The sequence below is a fragment of the Lutra lutra genome, chromosome 9 (genome assembly GCF_902655055.1).
Source record: "Lutra lutra chromosome 9, mLutLut1.2, whole genome shotgun sequence".
In the NCBI taxonomy this organism is placed as follows: Eukaryota; Metazoa; Chordata; class Mammalia; order Carnivora; family Mustelidae; genus Lutra; species Lutra lutra.
In genome coordinates, this window is record NC_062286.1 from 35,341,955 (window position 1) to 35,357,821 (window position 15,867).

The 15,867-nt window shown below is 44.7% G+C and overlaps 1 protein-coding gene across 1 annotated transcript in view; it reads left to right on the plus strand.

Moving 5' to 3' along the window:
- Window positions 1-15,557, plus strand: part of NCAPH (non-SMC condensin I complex subunit H) — a 35,920-nt gene extending 20,363 nt beyond the window's left edge. Inside the window, exons 10-18 of the mRNA XM_047745392.1 lie at window positions 1,914-2,062; window positions 2,465-2,571; window positions 3,319-3,441; window positions 6,425-6,535; window positions 7,729-7,905; window positions 9,422-9,535; window positions 12,327-12,415; window positions 13,061-13,136; window positions 15,049-15,557. Coding sequence (XP_047601348.1) covers window positions 1,914-2,062; window positions 2,465-2,571; window positions 3,319-3,441; window positions 6,425-6,535; window positions 7,729-7,905; window positions 9,422-9,535; window positions 12,327-12,415; window positions 13,061-13,136; window positions 15,049-15,108 — 1,006 coding nt within the window. The 3' untranslated portion in view covers window positions 15,109-15,557. The remainder of the gene's footprint in view (window positions 1-1,913; window positions 2,063-2,464; window positions 2,572-3,318; window positions 3,442-6,424; window positions 6,536-7,728; window positions 7,906-9,421; window positions 9,536-12,326; window positions 12,416-13,060; window positions 13,137-15,048) is intronic.
- The last annotated feature ends 310 nt before the right edge of the window (window positions 15,558-15,867 follow it).

A 15,867-nucleotide genomic window follows, 5' to 3' on the forward strand; every position in this document is an offset into this window, starting at 1 on the left:
AAGTAATTCCCCCAGAGGGCATTAGAGAAGTTTGCTGAAGGGATGCTTGATGGAGAATTGAGGACACTGGGAAGTAGGTTAGTTGTTGAGTGGGGAGTTGGGAAGAAAAAGGCGCCTGCCACATAGCCTTGTATATTGCGAGAGACAATGGGTGGAGTTCAAGCCTCAAGGGCTTTAGCCCTGCCCTGGCCCACAGATTTTCAGGGGATGGGAGCCAAGCTCTTTATAGCTTTGCCTATAAGTTCCCAATAAATGCCCAGCCTGACTGCCAGAAAAGAAGAGTATCTGTGAGAATTGAGCAGAGATTCTACTGAAGCCATCTTCTTTCTCCATCTGGAGCTCACAGTACAGTACAATTGTTCCTTAATAACATACAGGCATTCTACGTACTAGAAATGTGAATTTTTTTCATATATTCTAATTTTTAAAATTAAGTTTTAGGGGCGCCTGGCAGGCTCAGTTGGTAGAGCATGTGATTCTTGATATTGGGGTTGTGAGTTTGAGGCCCACATTGGGTGGACAGATTACTTAAAATTTTTTTTAAATAATAAAATTAAGTTTTAATTACACAATAAATATACAAATACAGGTTACTGGTTTTAAAGTAAAGATTCTGTAGATAAAGGAAAGTCCTCTTTTAAAGCTTTTTAACCTTATTACACAAGGCTTGGTTTGAAGATGGTGTATTTATAGCTCAGTGTAGATAAAAAGCGGCTCAGTGTCTGAGGTTTCCTTGGACCTTGACCTTTAGAGGGCAGTATAGCAGCACTAACATACTTTCTGATGTGTCAGGCTCCCAGCACAGACTAGAACACTGCCCAGAGGTTGAAAAACCAAACCCAAACTATCATACTGGACTGGCCAGTCAGACTCTTCGCACATAGCCCAGAATAAAGCTAGGTGGCTTAACAGATTATAAGTGCCCCCCCCCAGCTTTGTCTTTGTCATTTGAGGGACAAATCAGAGTAACATCTATTCACTTTTAGTAGGCACTACAAGTGTTATTGGAGCCCTCACTTATGGAAGCATGGGAAAGAAAGACTGAGAGATTATCATCTGTATGGCTGGAAGCCTTGTGAATGGAAAGATCTTGAGGCTGATTCAGAGAATTGTGTCCTCCTTGTAGCTCTGGCATATTTTTTTTTCTTTTAAGGTTTTATTTATTTATATGAGAGAGAACGAGCATGAGAGGGGGAAGGTCAGAGGGAGAAGCAGACCCCCTGCTGAGCATGGAGCCCAATGTGGGACTCAGTCCCCAAACTCCAGGATCATGACCTGAGCTGAAGGGAGTCACTCAACCAGCTGAGCCACCCAGGCGCCCCCAACTCTGGCATTTTACTTGACTGCAGTCTTACGTGAAAACTTACCTTCTCTCCAAGGCACTTAGGTAGCTCAGTCAGTTAAGTGTCTGCCTTCAGCTCAGGTCATGATCCTGAAGTCCTGGGATTGACTCCTGCATGCGGCTGCCTACTCAATGGAAGCCTGCATCTCCCTCTGCCACTGCCCCCTCTCTTGTGTGCGCCCTCTCTCTCTCTCTCTCTCAAATAAAAAAAAAAAAAAAAAAAAAAAGACAACTTACCTTCCCTCTGCCACTGTTTCCTTATCTCTCAGATGGGTAAACTTGCATTCCATGAAGTACTTTAAAGCCTCTTTGTATAGCTATCTGTGATCATAATGTTATAGAATTAAGAGAAACTTCAGCACTTTGATGAAGTAAAAACTAAGGAATTATTAACGATGAAATATTTATATTGGACTTACTCTTAGAAATGCTGCTCATCTGTGGAGAAGTGGGTAGGTAGCGTCTTCAGTTTCATCACACGCTGCTTTGCATGTAAATGGCATGATTGTATTATGTATATTGACATGTACACAGTTGGACAGGTAAAAATATGATTTCATGTGTGTTACAGGGAAGAAATGATTCCCCTTGGGGATGGAGACATTAGGACCATGTGCCCTCTTCTATCCTCGAAACCTGGAGAATATTCCTATTTTAGTCCCCGTACCATGTCAATGTGGGCTGGCCCAGATCACTGGCGCTTTAGACCCCGACTCAAACGTATGTACTTCTAAGTTTGAACATCTGTACTTCCAAGTGTGAACTTTAAGAGATAGTGTTGATGATCATCCAGTATCCACAGGACTTCAGAGGCCATACGTGGGAATGACCACAGGCTTACAAGGCAGGACTCTAGAACTCTGAAGGGCCTTGCCAGCATTATGTGTTTTACATTCTCTCTTTGAAAAGAAGGGGTTAATTAGCATACTTGTAATTGTGTTTTGTTAGCAAGACCACAGATCATAAGTTAGGGATGAAACTAGGTGTATGATTTGCCTTTCCTGATGCTGTTATGCTCAGACAAAAACGCGAGCATTTTTGCGGTTGGTAAGATCTTGCAAAATGGGTACATAATATTGTCCACAGAGGTGAACAATGTGACATCTGTGTTCATTTCTGCAGACGATGCTTCCTCCAAATCAGAGAACAAAAAGAAGAGTACAAAGAAGGATTTTGAAATTGACTTTGACGATGATATTGACTTTGATGTATATTTTAAAAAAACAAAGGTTTGTGCTAGATCTATTAGCCTATATGCTTTTTTAAATTGCTCTTTTCACTCTTTCCAGATTTTTTTTTTTTTTTGGCAGACAGAGATCACAAGTAGGCAGAGAAGCAGGCAGAGAGAGAGGAGGAAGCAGGCTCCCTGCTGAGCAGAGAACCTGATGCGGGGCTCGATCCCAGGACCCTGAGATCATGACCCGAGCCGAAGGCAGAGGCTTTAACCCACTGAGCCACCCAGGCGCCCCTCTTCAGATTTTAAAAAATTCATTACAAATTTAAGTTTTAGAGTAAATGGATGGTTTCATTCTCCCTCAAACTCTAGAGGAATTGAGAAATAGCCCTGAACTCAGTGGCAAGTAGAATCAGGTTTAGAATATTAATAATGTCTAGCAAAATCACTCTTTGCTACAGAACTGGGAACTCTTGACAGCAGGCTAGTGCTGCCCAAATCCTTCCCAAGCTGCTTGCCTCTTTTTTTTTTTTTTTTTTTTTTTTTTTTTTTTTTGGACCATTCTTACTAAAATGCCTGGGGTGCCTGGGTGGTTCAGTTGGATAAGCATCCGACTCTTGATTTTGGCTGAGGTCATGATCTCAGGGTTATGAGCCTTGCAACAGGCTCTGTGCTCAGTGTGGAGACTGCTTGAGATTCTCTCCCTCTGCCACTCTTCCACTCCTGTCTCATGTGTGCTCTCTCAATATCTCCCTTTCTCTCAAAAAAAAAAAAAAAAGTGGTTTTTGTTTTTAATTAACAGGCTTCTACTATTCTGGCCAAGTCCACTTTGGAGAACCAGAATTGGAAAGCCACCACTCTTCCCCCGGATTTCTTCTATGAGACAGATCATCTTGTCCAGCTGCATCTCAAACCAGGCACCAGGGTAAGACTGCTCCTTGGTTCCTCCAGGCTGCTGCTGTCGAACGTGCTGGTAGTGTGGGAGAAATCAGATGGTTGGCAATGTTGACTACCAGCCCGTGCCTTCGAGGAAAAGGAGAGTGCAAGGGGAGGGGAATGTGTTAGCCTGGGCCAGTCACCGGGAAATGCAGCGGGTGTAGCAAAGCTAAAGGGAAAGCTTATGGCATAGATGCAGGTTGGAGATTTGGATACTTCAGCTGGTGAGACTGCTGGGTGGCCGCTGAGGCCTAGGTGCTGAAACGCTAGGGGGATAAACAGTCTTTCACTAAGGTTTTTATGTGGTGATAGTTATTTCTTGATTCTCTCCCTTTCTCATTGATGTTGTGGATTCACTAGCCAGTTGCTTTCCCCAGGCCACACTGCCCTCCTCATGATCCAGGTGTAGACACGAGCCCCACTGTGACTTATGGGGTAGTGTGGGTGCCAAGCACCTGACCACGTAGTCCTCAAGGGAGTTATCTAGAGCTGTGCCACCTTCCTGGGCTCTGTCGAGGCTCCTCTGTTCTGATGAGCATCTAGACCACCCAGGGCTGGCCCCCAGTCGTTGTTCACCTCATCTGCCTGCGGCTGCTTCTGGCAATGCTGGTCGCAAGTGCGTGTCACCGTTGCCAGGGTTACCAGGCAGCGGTTCCTGCCAAGTTCCCTTTTATCTAGACCCTCTGCTCACTTGCTTTCCTTGGGTGTTCTGGTCTTGTGGTGTCCTAGACACAAACTGTCTTTATTTTCCTCTTCCTTATTTTGCCTGTTTCTCTACAAGACGTTAATGATATGTATACAGTTCTCTGGATTCACAATCTCCCATTGTGTTTTTATAAACCAACACTAGTATATTTTTCCTTTTAATCAGTACCGTTTACTTAACAGAAATACTCTTAAAAATGCAGAAAGGGATACAAAGTTGCAGCAGTATTTGAAACGATGGCTATGGTCAGTGTTGGTTAGATGCTAGCCAGGTTGTGTTCTAATGGGAAAATGGGGCCCTGCAGCAGAAGAGCAGGACAGCAGGACAGTGGACACTGCTACCAAACCTTACCCAGCCAGGAGCTCCTTTCTGTGGCCAGGAGTTACCCAACCCCCTTCCCTCAAGCCCTTATTAGGAGCATCTGAAGTCTGTGGCCTTCGGTGGGAATTTGCATATTAATTCCAGGCTGTTGTATTGTTGCTTATAGTAGAAGAAAGAACTTCTGCTTCTGATTGTCCACAGGGTCAAAGTCACTGAGTGGTAGGGCAGCCAGGCAGCAGGAACTGAAGATCCCTGCCCTTCCACCAGGGCTACACGGGGATAATGACTATTAAACTCTGGAAACCCTGGAAATTAAATGCTGGGTTAGTAAGCACTGTTTGGCTACAGACCACACAGATCAACCATCCAGTTTAATTATCTTACAGGCAGATTCTAGTAGCAACCAGCTGATAACACGAGGAGGTCACAGCCCCTTCCTCAAACACTTCTTGTAGACTATGGACAGTTTAGCGTGTGCCTAAAGGATAGTATCCTAAGTAGGGAGGGATTTAGAAATGGAGTCATATGAGGAACTGAGGAAGAAAGAGGACTTAAGTCAATAAATACCTATTATTGAATATTATTTTTGGATTGTGTTACAAAAACATTGTGGGTTTTGTTTTTTTTTTTCCTGCCTTTGGATTATATCATTGTAGTAGAATATTCAGTTTGCTGTGTAAACTGAATACCTTCAGCCTCACTTCCTTCACCCCTGTAAGGACCTATTTAGCCAGAGCACTTCCATCTCCATCCAGTTAAACAATAACCTTGTTGTTTAACCCTTAAACTGTCCTTGCCCCCCTTCCCCCAGGGGACTTACTTAAAAACAAGTCCCAGAAACCAGTCTCAGGTAACAAAGCCCAAATACAAGGGTGGTTCAGGCCAGGTGGAGACATCCAATCAGTGGGGGGGGCCATACTGTCTCCCTAGTTACCAAGGAGTATGGGCCCTGCCCTTTGGGAGCCTTTTGGGCGCCAATTCTGACCAAGGTGATAGGCTAGTTCACATATCTACTAGGGTAAATTGTAATTCAATTGGTCACTTATGTGTGACCTAGCATGACTGTGCAGCTTTCTCTGTGTGTTACAATTTCATTGGCCACCTGTGCGTGGCCAGGCCCAACCACATGGCCTTTGCCCTTAAAAGCTAGTCTGTGAAGCAGAGAAAGGTCGCCCTCCCTGTAAGAGGCACGGTCCTGAACATTCGGTTTGATTCTCGATGCTTGGCACAGAGTAAAGCTTTGCTTGAACTTTGCTTTATATCAGTCTCGCTCCTTTAATCACAGACCCATTACTGGGGGACCTTTCACCCCAAAAACACATACCCCAGGTAAAAATCACTGGTCTAACGGGCAGCAAATATCTGAAGGGCTGTGGTCACAGGCATTCCCAAAAGAGGAGGGAGGCTTGTTCTGTGAGGCTCTGGAAGGCAGAACAAGGACCTGGGGGGTCTAATGACGGGGAGAAGAGCTGGATGTTTCTCCCTATAGCTATGTAGGGAGTAGCGATTGCCCCAGATATGGGACAGGCTGTCTGTGAATTAAAATGATGAGTGGGTTTTCTCTCAGAATTATTTGAGCAGCTGCAAGTTGACTTCTTTTCAGATAGCTATAGGCAATTCTGTTGGGGTTTTTGTTTTGTTTTTTGGCAATTTTGTTTTTAATGAACCCTTTTTAAAATGAAGTTGTGTGCAGACCTAATTGCAAATGAGCTGCTCTGGTTTATTTAGGATGGATGGCCTCCAAGCACTGCTACCGTGGGGCTTGCTCTAGAATGGAGTTGTGCAACATAAGTTGTCAGGATTAGATGACTTCTCACGGCCCTTAAAACTCGAAAATTCTGTAATTCTAGGAGTTTGATCATAAGAACTAAGGTTATCGTCCAACCTACGTTGGAACTACTTTTCTAGAAATTGCTTTCTGCAGTTGTTCTTTCCTTCATTCTAGTTACTTAAGACTGCCCAAGGCCAGAGAGCAGGAACCGAACATTATGAAGAAATTGGAGACTATGATTACAACAACCCTAACGACACCTCCAACTTTTGCCCTGGATTACAGGTAAAAGGAGAGAGGAGCTCTGTCCTTTCTCATAAGCAGAAGAGCCTTTTCTATTCCCCATTTCCTCCCTTTCCTATATAGTGGAAGGCTGTAGGAAATTCTGAATTGGGGGAGGAGGGTTATGGCTGCCTGCCCAGCCCCCCAGGCATCAGGAAATGGAAAAAAGCTGAGGAAACAGCCAAAAGCTAGGCCTGCTTTACCTCAAACCCTGTATGTGGAAAGTGAATGGTCGTACTCCCATAAACCAGTCAATGTCTTTAGCCTGTGCAAAGCACTTATTTTGACTGTTTTGGGATTTCAGAGGAAAATACTCCTCTTGCTTTTAGAAACTAATATTTTTGTCTAGGGGAACAGGACATTCAGACATGTGAAGATGGTGGGGTCTGAAAGGGAAAGGTCTAGCGGGTAGATTCAGAAGACTGGGCTTGTAGCTCTGATTTTGGTTGTTACGTTGTGAATTTGTATAAGCCACTCCCCATTTTTAGCTCTTAGTTTAGACTAAATAATTTTGTGAGTCTAGTAATAAAATGGCAAATGTAAAGAACAGAAAGGGAGAAAATATTAGGTCTCTGTGTTCCTTTGGGGAGAGGGACAAGAGCTGAAGAATAGCTTGTTCACCTTGTCATCTTCCTTGGAGGACAGTTGGGTGGTTACCTTTTAGTGAAAATCTAGACTGACCGCTTGGCAAGTGCTTCTCACATTTTCAGGGGGTATGAGAATCACCCAGAGAGCCTGCTTGAAAACCAAGTCCTGGGCCCCAGCCCAGAGATCTGATCCATTGCAGCTGGTCTTGGTCCAAGAATGACTTTTTCACAGCTCCCAGGCAGGACCCCCACTGCCGGCTGGAGACCTCTGACACCTCTTGTGCTCACATCGGGTGAGGCGTGTGGGTCAGATCTCAGGTGTTTTGGAAATGCTGTCCATAAAATGAAATCTGAAATTGGCTAGAAACCAAAGGGGACACTGGCAGTTGTGATTATTCCTCCTACCTTGCTCTGGAGGTCTTAGTTAGCAGATACCTTCCTCATAGGGCTTATGTGTAACCGGAGGGTCACTGGAGGCACCTAGAAGACCATCCTAGGCTTGACTCATATAACGAACTCTCAGGTGCTCTGCCCTTAATGTGTAAATAGAGTCTTTTTCAAGGACACTCCAAGCTTCTGCCAAACTTGAAGAACTGTTTCCTTGCCCAGGCTGCTGACAGTGACTATGAAGAGTCAGATGACTTATTTGTGGGACCAGGTGGGATCTTTGACCTTACATCCTGCCATCCACCCAAGACAGCACAAGAGAATGGTGATGTGCCTGAAGTCCAAGGATTGGACATCACCACTTATGGGGAGTCAAATCTGGTAGCTGAACCTCAGAAGGTAAAGGTGAAAGCCAAGAATTATGTTAGATTGTTTGCCTGAGATCTATTTAATTTTCCTCCTATATGAGAGTCACATTGGTCTGGACTTGATTTTTTGTTTTTTTTTTTTTTTTCACAGTTTTAACCTGCTGCTCTCCAAGTGGCTGATTCTTAAATAGGGTCATGTTGAGAATGAGCGGATGGCTAATTTAGTTTGTGTGGAACTAGCCATCTCTTTAGAAATGGTGATAAGCCATATGACTAGAAGCAAAGTGGTAAAATATGTGAATGAAGGCTACAGGCAGGGAAAATCAGTTTCTGTGCTGTTTGGGCGAGGCTGGCCATTTGGCTCTGGCTCAGTCCATGAAGCAGGCCACTCTTGATTTCGGGGTTGTGAGTTCAAGCCCCGGGCGGGGTGTAAGGATTTCTTAAAAGTAAAATGTCTTTTATTTTTTTTTATTTTTTTTTTAATTTTTATTTTTTTTTTATTTTTTTTATTTTTTTTATTTTTAAAGATTTTATTTATTTATTTGACAGAGAGATCACAAGCAGGCAGAGAGGCAGGCAGAGAGAGAGGAGGAAGCAGGCTCCCCGCTGAGCAGAGAGCCTGATGCGGGGCTCGATCCCAGGACCCTGAGATCATGACCCGAGCCGAAGGCAGTGGCCTAACCCACTGAGCCACCCAGGCGCCCCGTAAAATGTCTTAAAATGTCGTAAAATGTCTTTTAAAAAGAAAGAAAATCTTGTCCAGATTCAATTCATATGAAATGATGATGCATTAATCACATGCATACCAGGTGACAGGCCTAGTGATTTCATATCCATTTGATTGGCCTGGCTCTTTACCCTAGAATTCCAGCTTAGTCTTTTTTTTTTTTTTTCTTTTTAAGATTTTATTTATTTGACAGAGAGAGAGAGATCACAAGTAGGCAGAGAGACAGGCGGAGAGAAAGGGAAGCAGGCTCTCTGCTGAGCAGAGAGCCCGATCCCCGGGCTCGATGCAGGGCTCGATCCCAGGACTCTGAGATCATGACCTGAGCCAAAAGCAGAGGCTTTAACCCACTGAGCCACCCAGGCGCCCCCCAGCTTAGTCTTAATGGAGATTGTACCTGGGCGCCAGGATGGCTCAGCTGGTTAATCGATGGCCTTTGACTCAGGTCATGATCCCGGAGTTCCGGGATCGAGCCCTGCGTCGGGCTTCCAGCTCCATGGGGAGTCTGCTTCTCCCTCTGACCTCTCCTCTCATGCTCTCTCTCTCTCTCTCACTTTCTCTCTCTCTGTCAAATAAATACATTTTAAATATCTTTTTTTAAAAAAGGTAGTTTAAAAAAATGTAGATTGCATTTGATCAACAAGAAATTAGATTGAATTGAGGGACTCTTGTTTTGGCATATCCAAAGGAAGCTCTGTAATTCCTTTGATCAAGACTATATCAGAATCTTTATTTGAACTCCAGACTTTTTGATTTTACAATGGGTAGATTATAAATGTTTCTTTAGTTTGCTTAATTTTACTTTGTCGCATATCTATTTTAGGTAAATAAAATTGAAATTCATTATGCCAAGACTGCCAAGAGAATGGACATGAAGAAGTTGAAGCAGAGCATGTGGAGTTTGCTGACAAAGTTCTCCAAGCAAGCAGACACAGAGGTAACACGCTCTGCTTGCTCTCCAGGTACCCAGCATGTGGGAGGGGAATGGCTCATGGTTAAGGCTCCAAGATCAACAGTGAATACAGAAAGCATTCTTTCAGAAACACAAGAAAGACAGGGCACGTGGGTGGCTCAGTCGGTTAAGTGGCTGCCTTCAGCTCAGGTCATGATCCCAGAGTCATGGGATCGAGTCCCGCATCAGGCTCCCAGGTCCATGGGGAGTCTGCTTCTCCCTCTGACCTTCTCCCCTCTCATGCTCTCTCTCACTCTCTTTCTCTCAAATGAATAAATAAACTCTCAAAAAAAAAAAGAAATATGGGGCGCCTGGGTGGCTCAGTGGGTTAAGCCGCTGCCTTCGGCTCAGGTCATGATCTCAGAGTCCTGGGATCGAGCCCCGCATCGGGCTCTCTGCTCGGCGGGGAGCCTGCTTCCTCCTCTCTCTCTGCCTGCCTCTCTGCCTACTTGTGATCTCTCTGTCAAATAAATAAATAAAACCTTTAAAAAAAAAATATGCAGTGATACAAATAAAGTTAATTAAATATTAAAAAAAAAAAAAAAAGAAATACAAGAAAGATCTCACACCTCTGAAAGTGGGATGAACCAAGTATATGAACACACAAATCACACAAAAAGTGATACAGATGGTAAACTAGTGCACAGACATTATGTAGCTTTGCTGGTCATCACAAAATACAAACCAAAGCAATTTCCACTGCTTTAGCAGTTAAACAGAGCTTTAGCAGCTTTAGCAATTAAACAGAGTTAAGGAAAAATTTGGCGTATATACTCACTGCTGGTGTGATTCAGGTTGATGAACCACTGTTCCTGGAAAGCAAATTCTAACATCTCACATACCCTAAAATGTTTAAGCCCTTTGATCTAATAGGGAGACGTATTCTAAGTAGAAAAGAAGTATAAAAAAAATATTATTATTATTATTTATTTTTTTTTTTTTTTTGCTGTCAAATTATCTCTCTCTCCTTCAGAACAAGGTGAAACATTGACTAATTCTTTCCAGCTGAATGGAGCTCTTAGTTAACCAGAATCCTTCCATCCTTTCTTCTGGATGTCTTCTGTTCAGGCAGTGTTCTGAGCTTTTTTGTAAAACTCAGCCTGCTCTCTTAAACCTTCTCCTGCTGGCTGAGAAGTGAAAATCATGATTTGATTGAGGACCCCGAGTTGTGTAGTCATGGTTATCAGATAAAGCTTCAGTCATGGGGCGCCTGGGTGGCTCAGTGGGTTAAGCCGCTGACTTCGGCTCAGGTCATGATCCCAGGGTCCTGGGATGGAGTCCCGAATCGGGCTCGCTGCTCAGCAGGAAGCCTGCTTCCCTTCCTCTCTCTCTGCCTGCCTCTCTGCCTACTTGTGATCTCTCTCTGTCAAATAAATAAATAAAATCTTTAAAAAAAAAAAAAAAAGCTTCAGTCATATTCATAATGTTTTATCAACTAAAACTGAATAGGATACAAATATAAGAGAAATGTGCTTTTTAAGAGGTAGTAACTGGGTTCTACTTAAACTTCGAATTTAAATGACTTAAAATACCTTGTCCTCTGGTTATATCTGGTTAATGAAGGATTTCTTTCTTTTTTTTTTTTAAGATTTTGTTTATTTATTTGAGAGAGAGAGAGAGAATGAGCATAAGAGGGGGAGGGTCAGAGGGAGAAGCAGACACCCACCATCCACCTCTGAGCAGGGAACCTGATGTGGGACTCGATCCCTGGACTCCAGGATCATGATCTGAGCTGAAGGCAGTCGCTCAACCAACTGAGCCACACCAGGCATCCAGGATTTATTCTTTTTTAAAAAATCTTTTATCATGAAAATATTCAAACAGGGTGCCTGGGTGGCTCAGTTGGTTAAACATCTGACTCCTGATTTCGACTCAGGCCACGGTCTCAGGGTCCTGGGATCCAGCCCCATGTCAGGCTCCACCTTTAGTGGGGAATCTGAGGATTCTCTTTCTCTCTCTCTCTGTGCCCCTCTTCCTGCTCACACATGCTCTCTCTCTCTCTCTCAAATAAATAATTTTTTTTAAAGATTTTATTTATTTATTTGACAGACAGAGATCACAAGGAGGCAGAGAGGCAGGCACAGAGAGAGAGAGAGAGGAGGAAGCAGGCTCTCTGCTGAGCAGCGAGCCTGATGTGGTGCTCTATCCCAGGACCCTGGGATCATGACCTGAGCTGAAGGCAGAGGCTTTAACCCACTGAGCCACCCAGGTGCCCCTAAATAAATCTTTTAAAAAAAGAAAATATTTGACAGTATTCAAAAGCAGAGAGAGCATAGTATAGTGAACATCTATTTCCAATAATTATCACTGTTTTATCTGTACTATCACCTATTCTGTCCTGTCACCCCACTCCTCTCACTGTGTACACATTCTGGGTTATCTTAATGCAAATACCAAACATGATATCCTTTGATAACTGCTTGCCTTAGAGATTATGGATTCTGTGCTGCCCTTGGTTGAAGGTCTAAATGATCATGGCTTTTGTTAGTTTGTATTTTTTTACTTCAGAGGAGCCTAGAGCCCTCTTTGCAATTCTTCCTTTACTGGGATTATACTGGCCATTGACGTCCACATTTACCATAACTTCTAGTCAGTGTCATGGTCGAGGGCTGCGGCACAAGGTCTCTTTATGGGTCCCTTTTCTTCAAGATGTAACTTAGAAAATGTTTTGGTTTCATTGTAAACTCTTCGGAGGTACAACTTCGAAATTTATGTTGCTTTCTCAAAAGTGAACTGACTGAGAATGTCTGAAGTGTCAATATCCTTCTTCTGTTAGACAAACCACAGTGAAACTGGAAAAGAGGACCCGGTGAAGGTGGCTGATGAGAAGATGCTCAGCGGGCTCACAAGGGACCTGCAGAAGAGGTACGAGCCGGTGAATGCGCAGGGGCTCCCCGCCCCTTCCTCCGAGCCCCGAGCCCCGGCTGAGAGTGCTCCAGCCTGAGCTGCTGGTGTGACAGACCCTCACACCATCTGCTGGTTTTTGTTTTTGTTTTTTTTAAGATTTTATTTATTTATTTGACAGACAGAGATCACAAGTAGGCAGAGAGGCAGGCAGAGAGAGAGGAAGGGAAGCAAGCTCCCTGCAGGCTCCCTGCTGAGCAGAGAGCCTGATGCGGGGCTCGATCCCAGGACCCTGAGATCATGACCTGAGCCGAAGGCAGAGGCTTTAACCTACTAAGCCACCCAGGCGCCCCCATCTGCTGTTTTAACACTCTGAGGCAGTTTTTCTGTTTCTTCTTTGCATTGATAAATGACTTAATATAGACCAACTTTTTAAAAAGACATTTTTTTTTTTAAAAAGGCATTTTTCTGCACCATTGGCTGGAATGGAGCAAGTGATATTTTATTTCCAAATAAGAAACTGGAAAAACCTGCTTATAAAATGCATCTGAAATATTTCTTTGTTTCTCATTAGTTTGTTCACTGGAAATGTGTGTTCTTACTTGTTGAAAGAATCTTTGTTCCTAGAACCGCAGTGACCTAGCTAAATACTTCTCTGTTTTCCAGCCTTCCTCCTCTCATGGCTCAGAATCTCTCCATACCTCTGGCCTTTGCCTGTCTCCTACACTTAGCCAATGAAAAGGTAGGTAAATTGGTATGCAAGGGAATAATTCTTTATTTGTGGCACCCTGTTTGAGGTTTTTTCTAGATCTTTCCTGGGCAACCTCACAAGACATCTTAAATACAATTGACTTATACAATAGTTTCAACCCCAGAGGATTAGCCAGGCACTTAGAAGAATCTTAGAAAAGGGCCATTGGGTATGATTAGCAATGAAAATAATGAGGAGGACCCAAATGGAAAAGTTTAAGTGCTGAATTGTAATCTATCAGTTCCCAGCTTCAAAACATAAAGCACTTTGATATCATTGGGTGTCAAAGGCTTTAAAGGCCAAATTCTACCAGTGCCAAAGTCAAGACACATGGAAACATGGAGAACAGAGGGGACAGAGGAGGACGAGAGGAAGACAGATGCAGGAGGAAGGAGTCCTAAGACATGGAGGCAGTGGCCAGCCAAGCTGGACCACCAAGAGCTGTGAAAAAAGGCTTGGGACCAGACTGTCACATCGGGAGCCAGGAGACGTGCCAACTGTGACAGTGGGCCAGGCTTGCGGTGTGCCATGCCAGCTGCAGAGCTGAGCAGCCGTGACGGTTCCCAAGGGAGCAGGCAGGGACCCATCTTGTCAAGAGTTTGCTGGTGCCACCTGGGGGGGCAGCCAAGCGTGGCAGCCAGCAACAAGCCCAGATGAAACTTGATATCCTTTGTGTCCCGGGGCCCCGGTCCCTAACTCAGATGTTGTCACTGAGGCAGAGCATCCCTACCCTCGCTGCCCTCGTGTACCACCATATAGATTCTGACCTCCCCCCCGACCCTGAGCTGAGAGGGGGGATCTTAGAGTGTGGCACCTGTCTGAACACCGAAGTGTGGTTTGAGAGGGTCGATTGGATTGTACTGGAATGCTAGCAAAAGCGGGTGCTATAGAAGTGCCCGGGACTTCCTGTGTGCCTGTGTCTGACCTCTGCCCTTGTGATGAAATTGCTGCGGTGATGATCGGCTCTGTTTCCCAGAGACACAGAGAGAAATCTCACAACACTTAATACCAGAACATGTCTCTTTTTGTGGCCTTGCTCCCAGTTTTTCACTCCTATCTGCCCTCAGCCCCTCTGGTAATGAGATCCCTGAGAAGTGCGGTGTGACAGCACTCGAGATGCAGGGGTGGATGCTGGGTCCTCAGTGCCAGCACGGTGCAACTCGTTAGCCAGAGCGAAACTACCGGGAACCAAGCTACAGAAGTCACACTGTGGGGTGCAGGGGGTGATTTCAACTTTCCATCGTTAGCAATACAGGAAGGTGCCCTGGCAAGGGCGGTATGGTTGCTGAGTGCCAGCAGGTCGGGCCTGCCTCGGGACCCAGTGAGGGGAGGTACACTTGTGGCGAGCTTGGGCGAGAGGGGCTTCGGGCAGCCATTTCATCCTGCGGGAAACAAGTGCCCAGCTTGGTGGGGTATTCACAAGGTGGGAGTGGGGGTGTCAGGTGGGAGGAGAGCTGTGAGGTAGGGAAGGGCCTGCACAGATGGGAGAGAAAGGCCTGCGCAGATGGCCGGGGATGAGGTGATGGGGCAGTGAGGGGGAGGGCTGCAGGAGGCCACACACGGACACGGACACGGTTAACAGTCACGTATCGTGTCTCCTGGTGGCTATCCACTTCTCTTAGCTCCTGCCAGAGCAAATAGCTTCACTCTTGGGCCTTTACAGAGAGGTTGTTCAGGCGCCAGTGCCCAGGAAGTCTTGCTTTTTGCATTTTTCCCCTGCAGGTGGCAAGGATTTGGAATTAGCTTTGTCCTGCAAATTATATTTGCTGTAACGTAATTTTACTTAAAGTCCCGGGACAAACCTCATTCTTTATAGTCACTACCCTGTTCCCTTGATTAGAATCTATGTTATGATTCCTGTATTTTCAGTATGCTGAAGTTCACGTGTTTGGTCTTTCTTCAGAATCTAAAGCTGGAAGGAACCAAGGACCTTTCCGACATTCTGGTGAGGCAAGGGGATTAAGTTTGCCTGAGAAAAGTTGGCAGAGCAGGGTTCATCGCTCCTTCAGTGACCAGGACGTCTGTGGCCTGGGTGCCGCCTAGCCCACTACTAAAGAGTGGCTGTTTTGTCTGTTGCTCTTCCCTTCTCTCCCTCAGTCGGGGAAACAGCACCCCGAAGCTCCGTCTTTGTTTCAAGTTTTCCACCCTGTGGTGACCACCTAGCAGGGAGGAGCTGGTGAAGATACTATTCTTGATTGGGAAAACCTATATCCATACTTTGTATCCATGTCTAGTTTTTGTCTCCTACGTTGATCTTTGTTATTTTCCACACTTTCATAGAAAATAATTTCCCAGCAGGTCCTGGTTGTCTTTAAACAGCTGTCTAACCCATGTACATAAAACACATCATATGTGCACCTACAAATGTATATATATTGTGTAGCCTTAAAATAAAATCATTCTAAACAATAATGCATGGCCAAATATTTTAATACATTCTAGATAAGTTAGTGCTGGTCCTTTCCCTTCAGTGGGGATGCAGTTAGTTAGCTAGATGATACCCATCTGTCCGTAAAGGCAGGAAACACTTAAAGGTTGAGAGGATTTGTCTTGTGGCAGAGGAGAGGAGAGAGAAACCAACCATTGGCTGGAGGTCACATTTCCAGATTGGGACCCTTGGGCCTATGAATTATGCTGGCAGATGATGGTAGTAAAAATTGCTAAGCTTTGTTAAGGGATAGTTACTAGTACCTTCTATGGATCACCTCACCTAGCTTTCTTA